Source organism: Halichoerus grypus, chromosome 8, assembly GCF_964656455.1.
Source record: "Halichoerus grypus chromosome 8, mHalGry1.hap1.1, whole genome shotgun sequence".
NCBI lineage: Eukaryota > Metazoa > Chordata > Mammalia > Carnivora > Phocidae > Halichoerus > Halichoerus grypus.
This window is the reverse complement of record NC_135719.1, coordinates 64,082,864-64,104,884: the sequence shown is the minus strand read 5'-3', so window position 1 is coordinate 64,104,884 and position 22,021 is coordinate 64,082,864. Positions and strand designations below refer to the sequence as shown.

General features: G+C 39.1%; 1 protein-coding gene across 3 annotated transcripts in view; it reads left to right on the top strand.

Moving 5' to 3' along the window:
* The window catches only part of SLC12A1 (solute carrier family 12 member 1), an 85,223-nt gene extending 63,685 nt beyond the window's left edge, over nt 1-21,538 (top strand). For all 3 annotated transcript variants that reach the window (XM_036075955.2, XM_036075956.2, XM_036075954.2), the window contains exons 20-26: nt 4,380-4,523; nt 7,319-7,450; nt 7,689-7,800; nt 9,583-9,669; nt 18,354-18,489; nt 20,348-20,415; nt 21,403-21,538. In XM_036075955.2, coding sequence (XP_035931848.2) covers nt 4,380-4,523; nt 7,319-7,450; nt 7,689-7,800; nt 9,583-9,669; nt 18,354-18,489; nt 20,348-20,415; nt 21,403-21,538 — 815 coding nt within the window. The remainder of the gene's footprint in view (nt 1-4,379; nt 4,524-7,318; nt 7,451-7,688; nt 7,801-9,582; nt 9,670-18,353; nt 18,490-20,347; nt 20,416-21,402) is intronic.
* Nucleotides 21,539-22,021: the final 483 nt, after the last annotated feature.

Sequence of the window (22,021 nt, the reverse complement as noted above, 5' to 3'; positions counted from 1 at the left end):
TCACATTTTCAGGTAGAAATAATTATAGCATCTAGCTCACAGATTTACTATCTCGGATTAAAGTATATTACAGCTGCAAAAATATTTGGCATTGTACGTGGCACAAAAGAAACTCTCAGTAAATGGGGGCGATGAAATATGACATAAGCTACCCTCTAGGAATTTGCAGTCCAGAGGAATTAAAATAAACATGTGTCTTAAAACTCTATTCCCCGTCACACAGGTGTAGTTACTGGAATAAAGTTTGAAGCAGAGTCTCATGGAAAGATGAAGCATTATAATTGGGGGATGGCCTCTTCAAAAAAAAATGCAGACTGTGTATTTCTTCAGCAGGCAGATATTGGCGATCAGAGCGTATTGCTGAGGAAGGATGGTAACGAGGGAGAACGCTAGGATTGGAAGCAGGACCTTGCATCACCAGCTGTGCAACCTTGAACTGTCTGAGCCGGTTTCCTCCACAGTCAAATGGGGAGAATGCCACTAGCTCTGCCTGCATCCCAGTACTGGCATTGGGATCAGATAAGATCCTCTGTGGAAAGGGCTTTGTGAATCCAGAACATCACAAATGCAGTTGTGATGGAATGAGTAATTGTTATCGTCAGCCTCGTGGAAATCAGTTTATGCCTATCAATCATACTCCCTGGGCTCACCCCCTTGTGTCCAATGGTACACTTTTGCAAGTCGGCTAGCCAGTACTCTTGTTGAAAGAAATGTTTTGACAAAATCTACTGTGGACTCACATGTGAACAGAGGCGAGCGGTACACCAGATAGATCATTCAGAACAGATCATCAAACCGTCACTTCTGCTTAGCACTGAAATTAGGAAAGGATGGATTGGATGGGAGGAGGCCTTAGATCACCTATAAAGTGAATAATTAAGAATTAGCTCTAATAAGAATTTGCAAAATCATGGTGCAAGGGATCAGACCACTTGGTGGATGTGAAAATCCAAGATGGCCAAGCAAGCAGATCTTCGCCCGTAGAACAGACTGCTCTCTGTGGGCCTCTGTCTGTTGTCTTTGAGGGGACTGCTGAATCTGATGCATTCCAGCGAAGTCTGGTTTTGTCTCTGGGGCCTAGGATTTTTCAGTCTGCTCTGTCCAGGATGGGCTGTGTACATACCTTTGAGCAAATAGTTGGAGTAGCTCCCAGCTCACTCAGCCAGCTGACTCTGTGACAAAGGAGGATTTATCTTTTTTCCTCCTTTGTCCAAACTCGAGGACAAAGAACGTGGCAACTAGCGCCTCATCACAGGGTGTGCGGGAGCCTGCCAAAAAAGGAAAGCAAAAGAAACCCTTCCCCAGCGTGGCGCTGCTTGCCATTACCCCCCAAAGAAGCTCACCAACATGCACCTTCCAGACAACTGCAAAGAGGAGGTTACCCCACAGCTGGACCCCTGCAGCATCCCAAACGGTAGATAATAGCTAGGGGGCCATTCCCTGGGCCGCTGACGCCTCCCATGGTGCTGCCCTGGGGGCAGCCTATCATCTGTACCTGTGTCTTCAGGGTCCTCCCTTTAAAATGACATGCAGGAGGGGCCATCTTTTGGGGGAGCTAACTTGGCATTACACCATATGCCCGAGAGTGTTTAGGTTGGCCTGACAATGAAGTGTTGGAGGTTAATGGAACAAATCTGAGATAAGAGTAATGAGCAAAAAGCAAAAGGTCTTCAGAGTGGGAAGCATGCAGGATCTGGAGTCAAGCCGGCCTCTTTTCATTTGAACCCTGTTATTTTCCGGGTGGCATCAGACAAATTACTTAACTTCTCTGAGCCTCAGTTTTCTTCATCTACAAAATGAGAGTAATAATAGTAACTATCTCAGAGTCATTTGGGAAGGAATAATACGCAGCACAGTCCCGGGCACCCAAAGAGTGTGCAATAAATAGTAACTGCTAAAATAACTCCCAAGCTTCTCAAAATACTCAATTTGCTTTGCATGACTGAGTCCATTTCCAGTGGTTGCACGAACACACTGCCTGTAGAACACGCTCGTTGCTTTGTTCTTTAAGGAGCCACAAAGCACCATGCAGAAACTGTTGTTTATTCTTTTCGCGAAGCTGGGAGAGTTGGAAAGGGGAAGGGTTACAATTTTCCATTTCACAGATAGGAAATCAGAGGCATAGGAAAAGTAAATGACTCGCTTCGTGTCACATAAAGCCCGCCGCAGAGCTGTCACCGGTCACAACCTCCCATGCAATGCAGCTTGTGTTCACCTTTCGAAAGTCAGGGGTAAGCAACTCCTGTCTGAGCTTTAATACCATCAGTCTAATTTCTTAGATTTTCTACAGTTGCTGATCTTGAGAACCTTTGAAGCTTTGGGGAAATCACATGGGTGATTTGACCTTAAATCTCATGCCACTGGCAAAAGATTAATTGCTAAGACCTGGAAAGAGGCCAGACAATTCTGTGGAGCTGCATAACAGCACCGTCTAGGGATGTGACTGTCTTGACAGATTTAGTTAGTACATAATTGATAAATCGAGAATTTGTATAGCTTCGCTTCCCAGATAGGTAAGGCAACAGGCTCCAAGGGTTGACATTTACAGAAGCCCTACCAGTGTTTTGTAACACTGAAGCTAGGTTTTCTACTGTGTTCCTCAGAATATTGCTCATTTTCTAAGTCTCTGCTCCCAGAAAGCAAGAAGATGAGGGGATCTGACAAGAGGCCCCCTTGCCCACCCACTGTAAGCAAGAATGCCTGTCATTCGGTAACACCGTCCCCTGATGGCTCTTAAAGTCTTATTCACCCTGATCCAATGCAGGTTGACGTCAGAGAGGGATGCAAGGCCTTACATAGCAGTTAGGAATTTGTGGTCACGATCAGAATCCAAAAAAGATAAAAGGCAGCCAGATGCCACATCAAAGCTTGGATAGTGGGTCTCAGCCCTGGACAGGAAGCTACACGGCTGAACTCTTGCTCCAGACTCAACTGTCATGAGACCCTTCTTAGCCATTTGAACTCTGACAGGCACACAGAAACCTCAGTTTTTCTTTCTTTCACTTTGGTCATTCATTCCAGAAAGTATTTTGCTTATGCGAAAGAATTGTTGGGGTGCCTGGGTGGCTCAGTCGGTCAAGTGTTTAACTCTTGATTTCAGCTCAGGTCATGATCTCAGGGTCGTGAGGGCTCCATGCTGGGTGTGAAGCCTGCTTAGGATTCTCTCCCTCTCCCTGCCCCCGTGTGTGCATTCTCTCTCTCTTAAAAAAAAAAAAAAAAGAAAAAAAAAAAGAATGGTTAGTGGACATTTTTCACTATAATTTCTATTCAGAGCCCATACAAGGCTTTATATAAGGTCTGGTTACCTGTCCTTAATGCTTGCTGTCTAGTTTTATGCTGCAATTCAGGAGGCATTGTCGTGTGCCTGATACACACGCGGTATACTTTGGCACTTCCGCTTGTCAAATACCCAACCCAGGGGTTTAGGTCAGTAAATCAGTCGCGTACAGTGTACAAGACCTTACGTACAGTGGATCTGGCTTTTTGGGTTTTGCCGGAAGTGAATGAAGATGTCATTAAATAGACTCCCTTACCTTCACAAATAAAAACCTAGTAACTTCATGTATTATAACAACACATAGAGCTATTTCCTGAGCTAGTTATTACTTTCTGAATACAATTTGCTGATATATATTACTTTTTAATAATCATTTGGAAAAAATCATATGTATAATAATTTTATTGCACAGACACCATGTTTTATTTTTTATTTACTTTTTATTTAAATTTTACTTAGTTAACATACAGTGCAATATTGGTTTCTGGAGTAGAATTCAGTGATTCATCATCTACATACAACACCCAGTGCTCATCACAAGTGCCCTCCTTTTTTTCTTTTACAAGTGCCCTCCTTAATACCCATCACCCACCTAGCCCATCCCCACCCATCTCCTCTCCAGCAACCCTCGGTTTGTTCTCTATCATTAAGAGTTTCTTATGGGGACACCTGGGTGGCGCAGTCGGTTAAACGTCTGCCTTTGGCTCAGGTCATGATCTTAGGGTCCTGGGATCGAGTCCCGCATTGGGCTCCCTGCACATTGGTGAGTCTGCTTCTCCCTCTCCCTCTGCTGCTCCCCCTGTTTGCGTGCTCGCTCTCTCTGTCAAATAAATAAATAAAATCTTTAAAAAAGAAAAAAAGTCTCTTCTGGTTTGTTTCCCTCTCTCCTTTTTCCTCCTTCCCATATGTTCATCTCTTTTTCTTTCTTAAAGTCCACATATAGTGGAATATTCCACTTATTTCACATAGCATAATACTCTCTAGCTCCATCCACATCGTTGCAAATGGGACACCGTTTTTTATATTAAAACAGTTTATAAGGTTGCTCCTGGAAACTTTGTCACTCTGAGTTAAGTAAGCGATTTTTGTCTTCTTGCATTAGATGAATTAGAGAAATTGGAACAGGAGAGACTGGCTTTGGAAGCCACTATCAAAGATAACGAATGTGAAGAAGGAAGTGGAGGCATCCGAGGCTTCTTTAAAAAAGCTAGCAAGTTGAACATTACTAAGCCAGCTCCTAAGAAAGGTAAGTACTTCTAAAATTCACAAGAAATATACGAAATGAGCCACTGCTTGAGTATCGATAGGGGTCAGAAGTCAGCATCTAAGATGTTGGGGGCGTTGAGTTAGCGAAGGACTGAAAGACGCTTCTTTCAAGACAGTAGTACAGATGAAATGTATAAGTTATTTATCAGTAACAATAAGCCCTTTGTGCCATCTCACTGTAAAACCTTAATTTTAAAATAATAATATTGGTTTGGGAGTCCTATAGTGCCTACATGGATTTGAGTGCCATGAAATGGACATTTCTTAGTTAAGATGGAAAGGTGATAGAAATTTAAGAACCAATACCCAAATGGATTTATCTATACACACACACACACACACATACCCCTTACATACCCCTTGCAGACATTTCAGGAGGCTAAAAGTTGACTAGTACAGGTAAATGAGATCCCTAATTTTGAAAAAGCATCTATCTTAACACAAACCAGAATTCTGGACTTGGAACTTCACTGATACTAATTACCTGTAGATTTCAGCTGAGTGGTACATTTACCTCTGAATGTCCAGTATGCACCCCAGGCATGGAAGACTACAGAATGAGAGCTTTTTATAAAACTTATAAACAGGTGATTCAAACATCTGACCTTTTTTGAAAATTGAAAATTGCTTTCTTTCCCAAAACACTGCAGGTTTGAGTTTAATGAGGTCCACGGCGACCTCTGCTGGTAGAAAATTAGAATGTTAACGTACATAAATAATCCTACACTTACTGAAATCACTTGGTGTGAGCCCCAGAAAAGATCATTTCTCTGGGAGGGTTTTCGAGTCAAACAGCAAGATCCAAATTGAGACTTAGCAGGCTTCTGGTCCAGTTTGACAGGATCCAACCTTTCAAAGAGATCCTTCAATGAGGCCCTCTAACACCCTGGGGAAGGTTTGATTCTGTTTGCTTGTTTTCCTACTATAGCCCAAGGACAAAGTTTCCCCTGTAATACAGTATTTTTATATATTCATATAGAATAACGTGAAATGTAAACACTGCCCCCCTTCAAATACTAGAAGTACACTTGGGTTCCTGGAATATTCCATGGGCTATAGAAAAACCTACTAAGTATTGCCCACCTTAACATGACATTGTCTAGGAAAATGATGTGTTTGAATCTCAAGTTGGAGGTACATCAGGACCTCCAGGGTGTAAATATTAGAATAAGACCATCTGGATGCTAACTGTCTTCTTTCCTTTTCAATTATTTGGTTTATTCAGAGAAATGTGAACTATTCATTGAATCTGCTCTACCATTCAATCATTCAATGTTAGTTACAGTCTGGAAAAGCAATGGAAAATTCAGAAGTCATAGCCCAATACTGTTCTTTAGCTGATGGGGGAAGAGGGAAGCATCGATGTTCTTATTAATGAAAAGGGACTCATAATTTATTCTGGAATCCTGTTTCTGCATCACAAATCTTTTGGCAAAAACGTACTCTTCTGCAAGTCAACAGGTCTCATTGCTCAGAAAAGCAAAATGATGTTATGTTTTATTTCCAACACCTCAAATTTCAAACGCATCCCTAAAGGAGGCCCCTTCACCGCTCTGGGCTTTCATTGATTGACAACTCTTTGGAGTTCTAGATCAGGACAAACCCTACCTCCAGGCATGAATGCCTGAGTCCTCTGGATACTTTGATTTGCATGTAAGTGGGGGCAGAGTTTGGTCCATTTTGTAAAGATATTTGCTTTCTCCCTCAGCAGTCCTAGGGAGAGAGAAGCCATGTAAGAGAATTGCTTCAGAACTGACAGGCCCTAAATATGGAAACGGCAAAAGACAGAACAAAGCATCTTCAGAACCTCTCAGATCAGAGAGGAAGCTCTGAAGCAGCTGTTGTAAGCACTTTGCTAACACCATCTCTTTGAAACGGAGCAATGAAGTCACAACTTTAAAAGATGTGGAAATGAGAAATGATATCTATGGTGTAGCAACGAAAATCTCAACTGGCAAATAGAAGCCAGGGTCCTGCGCAAACACTGGCCTAGTTCCCTAGTATACTTTCGCTGGATCCTTGATAGGGTGGAAAGTGCATGTAAAAAAAAAATTAAGTACTTTCTGTGCACCCTTATCTCTACCTCAAGTGAAGGAATTTTGTCTCTCCTTATTTCCTGGCTTTTCCGTCTCATTCACAGAGATTCAGATAGCTCAGGGGTTTCCCTTCACAAGGCTCCTTGAAAACAGGAAAGCAAGCCAGGCTGACATTAGGACCAAAGGGTCATAAAGTCAAGATGCATTTGGTCCCTAGCCACCTTTATAATCCAGATATGCTTGGAATTTACACCAATTGCACTCAAATGAATGCTCCAATGAAGAAATACTCCTGATCCTATTGCTTATCTCTAGAAAACCAATCACCACATTTTCTACTTTCAAGTAAATTTCAAAATAGGATTAAGTTGAGTTATAGTTGAAGTTTTTAAAAATAGGGGTATTTTGGCTATTGTAGCAGATCATTTAGCACGTTACCTGCCTAAGTAATAATTCTGCCCTGAGATTACTAGAGACCTGAAAATAATCTACAGCTTTATAATGAAAACTGTGATCATGAAACCAATATGAAATTCTTTTAAACTATTAAAGGTGATCTAAATTACTGTGGGACTTGACCTTTATCTCCCTTTCCCCGAGCTCACTGTTTCCCTATAAGGATAAAAAAGCTTACAGATTCATGACCCTTCCTCTATTTTCCTGAATAGATTTATTGGCAAGTTATTTTGTTTCTTTCTTCAAAAGACAAATAGGTCTACTACTTTTTCTTTCATTACAGACAGCAGCATGAACACAATCCAGTCGATGCACGTGGGGGAGTTCAACCAGAAACTGGTAGAAGCCAGCACCCAATTTAAAAAGAAGCAAGGAAAAGGCACAATTGATGTGTGGTGGTTGTTTGATGATGGAGGTAAAAACAATTCCAGAATATACACTAGGGTGCAGAATTGCTATGTTGATCAATTTAACAAACTGCACGGGAAGGTATATGAAAATGGTATCACTTGAAGAATAATATTTCTGTGTTTTCCCAAGATTTTAAATTATTTAGGAGCAATGAGTATGAGAATGAATAAAGATTTAAAGCTATTCATTTCCTTTCAGCAAGATATATTCATTCTTTCTGTCATAATTTATTCTTTTTTCAGGATTAACACTCCTTATCCCCTATATCTTGACTCTCAGAAAAAAATGGAAAGACTGTAAATTAAGAATCTATGTTGGAGGAAAGATCAACCGCATTGAAGAAGAAAAAATAGCGTAAGTAACTCATCACTTCTGTGTTAGAGCACTTTGGACATCTGTTGCTTTAATGCTTTAATTTTAAGAACTTCAAGTGTTTTTGAGACACAAGAGATTTAAAGACAAAACCACCGTGATGGGCCTCATGTTTCCTTGGTTTTCTGGTCATTAAATTATCTGCGCACTTCTTGTAATCACTGTCTTCACGTCCCTTGATCCCCTGCCGCAAATGCTTTCAAAAAGGAGTTTGACACAGAAACCTCATCTCAAGTCTTGAATGGGACTCTCCTTATCTTGTGTAATGTTTGCTTTGATTTGACCAGTGAATGTATCCAAGAAAGGAAAAGCCCAAAGGAATTTGTATCCAGTAGCTTCTTTGGGGCGGGTCGAACCTGTTGATTTGTGATGGTCACTCCAGCACAGCACACTTAAAAAATAGAACTGAGAGACCGAACCTGGTCCTTGTCCCAGCCCCGCCCCCAACAAGCTTCGGGACTTCGCAATGGTCGTGGCAGCCCAGACCTGGGTTCCCAGTTTCTCATCTGTAGCTTGAAAGAGTTTAAATGGATGACTGTTGAAAACTCTTGTAATTAAAAAAATAAATCAGTCTCCAGAATGTAAATTTGCATCTTTGTAATTGATTTAGTCATGGAGAGCCTGATGTGTAGTTGTGGAAGCAGCTAGCATGTTAGGAATGCCATGCATCCAAAGGTCTCTGGTGGAAATCTGGAGAGCCACCTTTAGCAGCCTTGGGTCCCTCATGGCAGGCCTAAGTCCCAAGGTCTTCCAGAAATCGAAATAATGACAGGCTTTTATTCAGTAATTTTTCATATTTTTCCCCCTTCCTGGGAGGATTATACACACACACACATATAAAATATATTATATATATTCATATATAATGTAAACTATATATATTATATGTGTGTGTGTGTGTGTATATATATATATATATATATATATTTAATTCCCCTTAAAGAGAGTCATATTATAATGGAAACTAACATGATGGCTGTAACAATTTATATTTTCTTAAAGCCTCCAGTAACTTACTGGGGCAAGTGATGAAATTTAAAAATGGTTGGTGGATTAGATGATAGCATGGCATCAATGTTAAATTTCCTGATTTCAAAAAGTGTACTTTGTTTGTATAAGAGAATGTTCTTATTCTTAGGAAATAATGAAGTATTTATAGGTAAAGGGGCCTGATAGCGGCAGCTGGGCAACTGGGTAGGTGAGTAGGAAGCAAGCAAGAAAGAAGATGTAGATAGACAGATGCAGCTGTGTAGAAAGAGAAAAAGGTGTTACATCAAATGGGACAAGGTATAAACAATTGGTGAGTTTCGGATTTTTTGCACCGTCCTTGCAATTTTTCTGTAACTTAATTGTATCAAAAATTTCAGTTGGCAGGGAAAGAACCTCCAATATATAATGATACATCATAAATATTAGTTTGTCAGTATGTTGTCAATAACTCTAAAAATGATCAGCAAGGTAATAGTCAATAATATTAAAACTTGTTCTCGTTTTTCCCAAATGATAAGGAAGCATGTACAGCTCTCTGTTGTCTTACCTGAAATGTGAATTCAGAGTTGGGTTTGCTATTCCTAGGGTCTGCACCAACATGAATTTGTCTTTGCCTGCAGTGGAATGTGCTTGGTCCACCTTTAGTATACGGTGATGGAAATCGAACACTAAACACAGCCTTTGTCTGAATATGAAGCTGAAATAAGATGTGAACTCTTTGCCTGAAAATAGTTACATATGCAGTGATGAAGTATTTCTCTCTTATATTTCCAGAATGGCTTCTCTTCTGAGCAAATTTAGGATAAAATTTGCAGATATCCATATCATTGGTGACATCAACATTAAGCCAAACAAAGAGAGGTATGAAGCATTTAACAAGATCCATGGTTTGCCCCTGGTACTCTCACATTTTCTTTTGTGCTGATTATTAAAGGGTAAAAATGTTATCTACCGACTGCAGTGACCTCCTAATAAGATATAATAAAAAGGGACTTCGAATAACCATGCAGAGCGGTCAAATAAATTATAATGGAGGGAAAAAGGTTTTATGGTAAAATTGAGCGTGAGAGGGAGAACTGTTAAAACACAGGTTAGTTAGCATTTTAGGATTGCCCTTCATGTTCTTGGTTTCTATGGTGGCAAGAGTAGCAGGAGACACAAGCTCAGATATTCTGGACTGGGCAGTCAGGGCAAGTTTTCATTATTTGAAGTTACTGGTGGGGTGGCTGGGCGGCGTGGTCATTGAGCATCCACTCTGATCTCAGCTCAGGTCATGATCTCAGGGTCGTGAGATGGAGCCCCACCTCAGGCCCTGCGCTTGCTCAGCGGGGAGTCTGCTTGAGATTTTCTCTCTCCCCCAACCCCTCGGCCCTTCCCTTCCAAATAAAATAAATAAATAAATCTTTAAAAAAATTTTTTTTAAAGTTACTGGTGGTGCATCCTGGATGGGGAGCTCTGATAGAGAAGCTAGAAACCGCTTGAGTCTTCCTGGCGCAATGACAGAACCGACCCTCCATGGCCATTTTCACTTTCAGGCACTAAGGACCCAGCACTTAGAGCTATGGAATTTTGGGGGTCCTCTAAAACTATCTGAAGCCTGGCAAGGAAGTGTATTGGCTCCAAAATTTTAAAATGCTGAAAATAATTGTTTAAACGTCTTCAAATCATGACATCATTTTAACCCTCGTTAACTGTTAAATTTGTCAAGTCCATGAAACAGCTTGTAGGTTAGATCCTCACGGGAGTTCCCAGAAGTGCAAGAAGATGGACTGGAAATTATAGCTGATACTAAATAAACTACTTAGAGTGATAACTTACCAATTATAATATTTTTCAGTTGTTTACAGTCCAAAATCATATTTACTGCTGCATCTGGATGCGATTTAATACATGTGATTTGGTGTGGAGTGGGGCCTTCAAGGCTGAGAGTACAGAGGGACACAAGGATCTCAGTGTAGCTTCGGTTCTCCCTCTCCTGATGGACCTGTTCTCACTTCTGTTGACCGTCATTTCTCCTTCCTCCTGCAGCTCCTGATGGCTTGCAATTCCACACTCAAGTCTTACTGTTCTTCCCTTCTTTTGATTTATTGTTATCCTATATGAGCTTAATACCTAACAGAAAATCATCCAGATTTAAGATGCAATCTTATCAACTACACAACAACCTTGAACTTCATGTCATTTGAGGGATTCATGAGTCCTCCAAGGCTACGGGTCAGTCAAAATGGCTTTACAAAACATCCTAATTGTGATAAGAAAGCTATAATCGACAGAGCTCACCTGGGTTATTACTGTGCAATATTTCCTCACATGGTATATACTAATGCCTTCTATTCCTATATTTCTACAGTTTTAAGAACTTAAGAAAAATTAGGAAGAGTTTATAATCCTCCTTGGTAAAAGTAATTAACATTCTGCCATTAACTGGGTTGTCATGTGGTAATATCTGGTAGCCTTCCACATTTCATTTGAAGAATTTTAATTCCTAAGACATTGCCTCTTTGGCTTTTGCAGTGATGTGATCAAACCGCCTCCTCTTATGTCTCTAATTGTGGAAATGCATTCTATTTCATAACACAGCAGGTACAATGATTTCCTAGCACGTGCCACGTCGCAACAGGCCGGAGCCTGCCAGAGCTCGGCAAGCATAGGGCCATTTACTGTTGTCTGGAGGGTAGTCATGGTGTCCCCTACTGACTTCAGGTTTTCTATTAGCCCTGGCTCGGTGCTGGGCACAAATTAGTCATCTACTTCTTGTAGCCAAATTCTTCTTGCTGTTGTTTGTCTTAATATCAGCTAAGGACTGTCTGTGCTTGCTGATTCATTTGTTCCTCTATCCTTTGCCTCTTTGCGGATCAAACTGGTTTTCTCTACCCAAGTTTCTTTCCCTTTCTTTCATGCTAGTCTCTGCTCAGCTGCCATGGTCCCCCCCTGCATACCTGTCCTATCTGTCCTATCACCAAGGATGTCCATGTACCTCTTCCACTAGTGCCTTCCATTGTCTGAGTGCCCATCATGGGCTAGACACAATTTCTTTGACTAACCCTGAACTTTGTGCCATGTTTTTCTCTTTTCAGGCAGCCGACATTATGGAGAGGAGTAAAAAACGAAGGACCAGGCATTTTTGCTTTTGTCCTGGTATCTAAATTTGCTTTTAGACACCATTTTAATGTGCTGTTCCTTATATATCCTCATCATCCTGCAATGAAGAGATCTATTTCCCTTTCTCGGGAAAAAAATGAATTAGATTTCACAATTTGGGGGATTTTTTTCTCTGATAGTTCAAGGTCTTGAGGAAGATGAAAAAACCAAAATCCATTTTTACTGGAATAAAAGAATCTTTGCAGCTAATGTACCCTGGTGTGAAGACAAAATACCACCAAGAAGAGAGGTGCTGGAAATGCCATTCTCCTCCCTTCAGCTCTCCACTGTAACTGATACCATACTGCTTTGTAGAACAGTCACGTATCTGGTGTTGGCAATGATGTTCAAATATATAAAGGCAACCCTATTTTAAAACAGAGAATGATCACTCAGTAAATCTCACAGAAGGCCATTGGTAGCACATCTGGTACCTTTGTGATAATTTTTTTATTAAGTTTTTTTATTTTAATTCCAGTATAGTTAACCATCTTATATTAGTTCAGGTGTACAATATAGTGATTCAACAATTCTATGCATTACTCAGTGCTCATCATGATAAGTGTACTCTTAATCTACTTCACCTCTTTCACCCATCCTCCCACCCACCTCCCCTCTGATAACCATCAGGTTGTTCTCTATAGTTAAGAATCTGTTTCTTAGTTCATTTCTCTCTCTCTCTCTCTTTTTCCTTTGTCCATTTGTTTTGTTTCTTAAATTCCACATAGGAGTGAAATCATATGGTATTTGTCTTTCTCTGACTGGTTTATTTCACATAGCATTACACTCTCTAGCTCCATCCATATTGCTGCAAATGACAAGATTTCATTCCTTTTTATGGCTGAGTAATATATTGTGTATATATATAATATATTACACGTCTGAATGATATATTGTGTGTGTGTATATATATACATATTATATATTTTATATACATACAAATATATATATATTTATATATATGGATAAAGAAGATATGGTACATATATGTACCACATATACATATGTACAGATATGTACATATCTTTATCTTCTTTATCCATTCATCAGTCAATGGACACTTGGGCTGTTTCCATACTTTGGCTATTGTAAATACTGCTGCAATAAACATAGGGATGCATATATCCTTTCAAGTTAGTGTTTTTGTATTCTCTGGGTAAATACCCAGTAGTGCATTTACTAGATCATAGGGTAGTTCTATTTTAAATTTTTTGAGGAACCTCCATACTATTTTCCAGAGTAGCAGCACCAGTTTGCATTCCCACCAACAGTTCACAATGGTTCCTTTTTCTCCACATCCTCACCACACTTGCTGTTTCTTGTGTTTTTGACTTTAGCCATTCCAACAGGTGTGAGGTGGTATCTCATTGTAGTTTTGATTTGCATTTCCCTGATGATGAGTGATATTGAGCATCTTTTCATGTGTCTGTTGGCCATCTGTATGTCTTCTTTGGAGAAATGTCTGTTCATGTCTTCTGCCCATTTTTTAATTGGATAATTTATTTTTTGGGTGTTGAGTTGTGTAAGTTCATTATATATTTTTCAATACTAACCCTTTATCAGATATGTCATTTGCAAATATCTTTTTCCCTTCAGTATTGCCTTTTAGTTTTGTTGATTGTTTCCTTCACTGTGCACAAGCTTTTTATTTTGAGGTAGTACCAATAGTTTATTTTTGCTTTTATGTCCCCTGCCTTAAGAGACATATCTAGAAAAATGTTTCTATGGCCGATGTCAGAGAAATTACTGCCTGTGCTCTCTTCTAGGATTTTTATGGTTTCAGATCTCACATTACATCTTTAATCCATTTTGAGTTTATTTTTTGTGTATTGTGTAGGAAAGTGGTCCTGCTTTATTCTTTTGCATATAGCTGCCCAGTTTTCCCAACACCATTTGTTGAAGAGACTGTCTTTTTCTCACTGCATATTCTTGCCCCCTTTGTTGAAGATTAATTGACCATATAATCACGAGTTTGTTTCTGGGCTTTCTATCCTGTTCCATTGATCTGTGTCTGTTTTTGTGCCAGGACCATACTGTTTTGATTATTACAGCTTTGTAGTATAACTTGAAATCTAGACTTGTGATATCTCTAGCTTTGTTTTTCTTTTTCAAGATTGTTTGGGCTATTTGGGGTCTTTCATGGTTCTATACAAATTTTAGGATTATTTGTTCTAGTACTGTGAAAAATGCTATTGGTATTTTCATAGGGATTGCATTAAATCTGTAGAATGCTCTAAGTAGTATAGACATTTTAACAATATTTGATCCAATTTATAAGCATGAAATATCTTTCCATTTGTGTCATCTTCAATTTCTTTCATTAATGTTTTATACTTTTCAGTATAGGTGTTTCACTTCCTTAAGTTTATTCCTAGATATTTTATTATTTTGGGTGCAATTGTAAAAGGGATTGCTTTCTTAATTTCTCTTTCTGTTGCTTCCCAATTAGGATATAGAAATATATACTATATTATGTAGAAATATGTATTATATAGTAATATATAGGATATATAGCATACTATATATAGTATATAGTATATAGTAATATAGTAATATATAGTATATAGAAATATATACTATATTAGTATATAGTGTATAGAAATGCAATGGATTTCTGTACAATTGATTTTGTATCCTGTGACCTTACTGAATTCATTTATTGGTTCTAGTAGTTTTGGGTGGGATTTTTAGGGTTTTTGATATGTAATACCATGTCAGCTGCATGTAGTGAAAGTTTACCTCTTCCTTACCAATTTGAGTGTTTCTTTTTCTTGTTTGATTGCTATGGCTAGCACTTCCAGTACTATGTTGAATAAAAGTGGTGAGAGTGGACATTCTTGTGTTATTCCTGATCTTAGGGGGAAAGCTATTAGTTTTTCACAATTGATTATGATGAGTTGTGAGTTTTTCATATATGGCCTTTATTATGTTGAGGTATGTTCCCTCTAAACCTACTTTGTTGAGGCCTTTGTGATAATTTTTAAAAGGCAATTCCTCTGAGTTCAATTCGAGTAAGAAGACTCTTCCTCTGGGCTGATGCAGGCCCTGTCCTAGGGCCCAGTGCTTAGAGCGCCAATTCAATTTCAGCTCTTCTTGGTCAGGCAGCCCCTACCTACCATTAACAATTATCTCCTCATCACTGTTTTTTCTTGGTCCTCAGGTGACACACAATGTCAAAAATAGTTTGTCAATTATTTCCATGTTGGAGGCTAATGTTAAATGTACCTAAATTGCCTCTAATAAATCTTTCAACTACCCATAAAACATCAGTAAGTGTTGATGGAGATATTTTACCAAAGAAACATCATAATTATGGCTGGGCAAGGGTCAAAGGGAGTACAAAAGCAAAGATAATGAGAAAATGATTGAGCCTGGAGAAACTGAAAATCTCTTGTGATTAAATTTCATTTTCTATTGAATATACTGAATTAAAAGTCATAGGCCAAAAAGACAACAATCTTTATACAGAAATTAAAGAGAAAGTAGAAGCAATTACCTGGATAATTTAAAGATACTAGAGTGGTGGGATGCCTGGGTGGTCCAGTCCATTAAGCAGCTGACTCTTGGTTTCAGCTCAGGTCATAATCTCAGGGTCATGAGATCCAGTCCTGTGTGGGGCTCTGTGCTCAGCAAAGAGTCTGCTTGTCCCTCTCCCTCCCCCCTTCCCCTCTCCCTGCATTCTCTTTCTCTCAAATAAATAAATAAATAAAATCTGTTAAAAAAAGATACTAGAGTGGTCACAAAACAACTAGTATATTAATTTGAGAAAGGAAATCTTATATGAACTTAGGGGGAAATTTTTTTACAATTTAAAAATTTTTAAATTTCGTTATCATGAAGAATAAGGATGGGAAAGGCAAGGCAGGTGTAAGTTAATTTTTAAATTGAATTAGTTGTCATTTATATTCAAAGCACGGCCTATTTGGCCTAATCTAGAGCCTATTAGCCTCTTCTAGAATCAACTACTTGGCCTATTCTAGAGTCAACTTGGCCCATTCTAGAGTCAATTAAAAAACATTTATGTGAAAAATCAGATTTAATGAGAATCAGGATAGAAATCTTGAGCCACCTTTGCATCACCTAGCTAGGAGAATGGAAAATGGCCAGTTCAGGGATGAACCTTAGGATGAAGTCAAAGATGAACATAGACAAGGAACAGTAAGAGTTGAGAGAAAATAAATGGGCAAATACATCCCCATTATAACCTATTATGTCACTTAGCATGTTTCAGTGCAAGGAAAAGAAAACTTATAATGACTTAAATAATGAAATTATTGGCAAACATAACTGAAAAATCCAATTATGTTTTGGCTTTCAGGCAAAGCTTGATCTAGAAGGTTAATTTTATATATAATCAAAGACTAATTCTCTTCCATTACCTCTGCTCTACCTTGGTCCATTATGAAATCATCAATCAAAGTTGATTTAGCTCATAAAAACAAGATGACAGCAACCAGAACTACATACTTGCTCATTTATGTTCAGTGGGAGAGAAAGTTTGTCTCTTCTCTAGTCATTGAACTCAGTTCACGGGCTCCATTCAAGTTGGACCAACCTAAGCAACTAAGTCACTTACTTGGTCAGTGGAATGCTAGGTGCCTCTTGGTCAAGCTTGCCTGGGTTCTGTGGCTACCCTGGCCAACTGCTCTGGCAGACAGAATAGAATTGTGCTGATTAGCTGATGCTGGGGATGGAGTCACTCCCACCCAAACTACAATGGATGCTGGGGAAACAACGAGCAACCTCCACTCCACTTCCATTTCTTAGGAAACTATTTTTGAACTGGTCTTTCTAATAAGCACCTGGGCTGAGATGCAAAAACTTTTATCCCGATCAAAATAAGTTATATGGAGAGCTTAAACAGAGAGCCTCTCAATTGTTCACCTCAGTCCCATGGCTGTTCAGTAAAATGAGTGCCTTGGTTTTACAGGGTGCTGTACACTTTTCAGAGCACTGTCACCCGAATCACCATCCAACCATCACACCAATCTTCAGGCCAGCTCTGAGCAGCCACCATTACCTCCTTTTATAGGCAAGGTTATCCAGGTCCAGGAGGACAATGGAAGAGCCAGCACGAGAACCAAGGCTCTTCACTCCTAGACTGGTACCTTTCCAGTGCACAGATTATGGCCAAAGGTCTCTGAAGGCATGGCACAGTTAGGAGGAAGAGCAAATAAAAGTATTATGTAGTGGAAAGAATAATAGGGCATATCAGCGGTTCCCCGTTGTTGTCCACCATTCTAAATAAATCAAAGTGTCAGAAATCTACAACATTAAGTATCTCTTCAATCCCTTAACAAAGGCACTGGTAGGTGCTCCTTTATAATCTCTGCACTTTGATCTGCAGATCCTAAATCAGGGCAACCGATGAGATCATTGACCTCATGCCATCATATTTTAATTCCTTAACCCAACAGTGCATTGATTCTAGTTACTCTTCATCTCAAAGTTACTAAATTATAAGTAGGCCACATTATATAAAACCGAAAGACACTGTTTATATTTGGCATCATCTTCTAGTAACACACTGAAGACAACCACTCTCATAAACTGTAAGCTTTGTTCTGTACTACTGTTTAAAAAAAATCTTTGAGGTTCTTATGAAAGACAAAATGAGATTTTCTAGCACTTTTTAAAATGTTCCACAGCTGTGAGATACTGCTGCTAGTTTTCTACTCAATGACTTCTTCTTAATTGCTCTAAAGTGGCTTCAGATTTGTAGACATTAAAATATTATTGATTTTGATTCTTTCCTCTAACATGCACCTGAAAAATAGTCATTTAAAAATCTCAGACAGCAACAGTAGTCATCAGAAGGACAAAGGCTGCATTATTTGCAGCAAACATCCAAATTCCTCTATAACCATTGAATTTGCTATTCTAGCTGCCCACCGATGCCCCCTGCCAGCAGGGGGAGGGTCGCGTGGACTAAAGGAGAGGGCAGGCCTAGCCAACTCCCATCCCAAGCAACCTAGTTCATCTCCCACAGTAATCCATGAATGTCTCCTAGACAGTCTGTACAATAAGCAGATGGAAACTCATTTAAGCAGACGGAAACTTATTTATGGGCTAAAGTGTCTACATTACAATGGTGTCTTAGACTACACCATGTAGGAAATGTATTTGCAGAATAATTATTATCTGTATGTTGGTGCATTTATATTGAGGATCTAAAACACAGTAGGCTAACAAGACTTCAACATGTTAAGGCCTTTCCTTGGGTAGGGAGGCAGTACCATATCCATGGCTTTACTCACAGTAAGTCCCCTGCAAAGATAATTCTTAAAAGATTGGCATGACATTCAGCTCTGATTCTGTAGCCAGCAGAGCCAGTCATACCTGGAGTATCTGAAATAATGAGTTAGTTTCCCACTGTGAGCCCTCCTTTATAATTCCAATTTCAGCTGGAAAGTCTTTGAAGAGATGATTGAACCATATCGTCTCCATGAAAGCTGCAAAGATTTAACAACTGCTGAGAAATTAAAGAGAGAAACCCCGTGGAAAATTACAGATGCAGAACTGGAAGCAGTCAAGGAAAAGGTAAGGACTTGTCTTCCTTAATTTTTACTTTACTGTCTAGCTGAAAAAGAAAACAGTGGTTGATTCAAAGATCAAGAAGTAACGTATCAGTTATAGAATTTCATTATTCAAGATCTAGGGTTTCTGCATTTTTCAAGTGCTTTACAATCATATTACTGGATATGAGGATTTAGAAACTGGTTTTCATTTCTTAATGTAAAATCAATTCTTTTTTTAAAAGATAAAAAAAAACCCAGATTATTGATATATATTGTGAAGTCTCCTTTCAAATTTAATTTTGTAGAACAGAAGACAGAATCCATGGGTCTAAAATAATTTAAGTCAAGTCAATATGTGTGCAAAGTAGATAAAGGTAATTGACTCACGATTTAACACAGTAACAAAGAATTTTACCCTGATGAGGTTATGAAAACTAACAAAGCGATCTGAGAAAATATGTAATTGGAACAGTGATTATGAAAGTTGGATCAGGCACATGTTGTAGGAGGGATATAATAAATAAACAAACAAACTACATTAAGAGCTGAACTTGAAACAATTTAAACAAGAGATACTAAAGCTTTTCAAATTTACTGGAGAAAATACTGAGCTAAGATTTATAAACTGTGTATAATAAACTGCCCAGTTCTTTGTTTGCTTGCTTGTTTGTTTTTTGCGGGGGTTGGGAGGATTTTTATTTTTTCTTTTTATGTTTTTTTTTTAGTTTCACTTTTTTTTTTTAAGAGAGGGAAAGAGAGCCAGTGGAGGGGCAGAGGGAGAAGGAGAGAATCTTTTTTTTTTTTATGTTATGTTAATCACCATACAATACATCATTAGTTTTTGATGTAGTGTTCCATGATTCATTGTTTGCCTATAACACCTGGTGCTCCGTGCAGAACGTGCCCTCTTTAATACCCATCACCAGGCTAACCCATCCTCCTACCCCCCTCCCCTCTAGAACCCTCAGTTTGTTTCTCAGAGTCCATAGTCAGAGAGAATCTTAAGCAGGCTCCATGCTCAGCACAGAGCCCTGAGATCATGACCTAAGCCGAAATCAAGAGTCACTTAACCAACGGAGCAACGCAGGCGCCCCTAATTTCACATTTTAATTTAAATTCCAGTTAGTTAACATACAGTATGATATCAGTTTCAGGTGTAGAATTTAGTGATTCATCACTTCCATACAACACTCAGTGCTCATCACAAGTGCCCTCCTTAGAGCCCATCACACACTTGGCCCATCCCCCACCCACCTCCCTCCAGCAACTCCCAGTTTATTCTCTACAGTTAAGAGTCCGCGTTTTGGTTTGCCCCCTCTCTCTCTCTCTTTTTTTTAATAAACTGCTCACTTCTAACAAAGATTTTTTGCATAATTGAGCAAATCATACATCTAAGCCTTGGTTTCTGAACCAATGAAATACAGTAATAAGTATTATTGCTGCAAAATCATAAATGTAGTTATTTTTCCAAGTGAGTCTTGGCTGACTTTTATTCAAAGAGCCTAAACAATGTAGACTAGGATATAATTTATGTTCTTAAGATATCAAATTGGTTATCAGGATTAGTTCTTCTACCTCAAACCTGTTCCCAGAACTGACCGTTCTCACCTTCCCTTTACTATTATCCATGTTTCCTGATCGCTTGTTTTTCCCTTAGAATTTAATAAGCCACTCTAGCACAACAACCACCTGGTCTTATTCTTTATATTTCTAGAATTTCTCGTGAGTTTTTAAAAATTAGTTTCCAAACCTGAAGGAAATAATTGTAATTTTTTTTAAGTGAGGTTTTTCTACTTCTCCATAATTTGAGGTAAGGAGATAGATTCTCATTCGTAATTCTGGTAGAACTGCCCCCAACAAAATCTGAATGTTGTCCACAGAGTTACCGCCAAGTTCGACTGAATGAACTCTTACAGGAGCACTCGAGAGCTGCTAACCTCATTGTCCTGTAAGTATCCCTGCAGACTTTTAAGGATGTTACAGAGGAATCTTAGGTAAATGGGTTAATCTACTTAAAAAGTCATGACTATTCATGTGAAAGTTTAAAAAAATTGGAACATGTAGGATTTTAGACAGTGAAGGAAAATAAATGCCACCCTGGGACCCTGCCACTTGGACTTTCTGTCTGGCCTGCCCCACCTGTAGAACCTTGGCTCCCCCTTCAGACCATGCTCCAGGAACCTGACCCTGGAACCCCCTGCCTAACAAGCCTCAAAGCAGCCACTGAGGCTCATGGGCTCCTTCCCTGCATAGTGCTCCTGAGGGAGAGAGTCCACAGCGTGTTCAGGAGGCTCCTCGCTATGTTGAAAAAGGCTAAGGTAGGAGAAAAAGGGAGGGGATTCTTCCATTTCTACTCTTGCCCTTCACCCCACAAATGTTAGAGGTGTACATGTTGGAAATAGGAATGTTTCCTTAAGGATTGATAGCTAAACATGAAAAACAACTATTTCACATTTATACCTCATGACCTGATTCCTATATATGAAGAGTAATATGTCTTCAAGGTCTACACTGGAGGATTACCCACCTGAGACCTAGAACAGTCTCCCGAATTGGGTAGGAGTTTTCACCTAGCTGTTTTCTGAGGTTTCTGCCAAATATAAGAGCTTTAAACTATAGGGAAAATCATTAACATCAAAAAAGGAGAAGATATATTGGTTGATCAAATTTTCTATTTAAAGAGGAGTGGAAATTTATAGTTCTTTTTTGTTGCTGCTCTACAATGCCTAAGCCTGTTTTTCTGGTTTACAGATAATTTGTCTTATCTGAGAAATACATCAGTTTAATATCTATATTCAAAATAATTTCAGTGCTTTCATGTTTGGGGGAGGGTTACAAAAGTTTCAGGCCACTGGTTATTAAACAGCTCAGATGACTAGTGATGGGACTGTCTGTAGTAATCGTCACTTCTCAAATTTTTCTTCCATACTGTCAGGAGCCTCCCAGTGGCAAGGAAAGGATCTATATCAGATTGGTTGTACATGGCTTGGTTGGAAATCCTCACGAAGAACCTCCCTCCTGTTTTACTAGTTAGAGGAAACCACAAAAATGTCCTGACGTTTTACTCTTAATACATGAAAGATTAGAACACACCTTAACTTAATGTATGAATAATTAAGAAACATGTCCTAGTGCTTTATGTTGTAAATCTGATCTATGGATATGCAAACCTCTGAGACAATCATACAGGATTCCATATAAACTATGTCATTATTTTTTTTTATTAGTTTTGGGGGCTATTTTTTTTTTCTATCAGCTTAAGACAGTGCCACCCCTAGAAAAACATCTTTATCGTTGCTGTTGTTGTGATAGACAAGGAAATTAAGGAAACCATGCTGGCTTATGCTCCTGAAAACCATGAACTTGACTGTAAACTTCTCCAGGCAAACCTAATCTTGTGTTCACTGCTGGGCTGCGGAAGAGGCCTCAGCCCCACAGCAGGTCCTCATTAAATGCTTATTGACAGGCTAGTAGAGAACGATGGGTGGTTATCAAAGGAAAAGACCGGCTGGGCAGGAACCGCGTTTATGTTTGGCCCTCTGAGAGGCTTATAC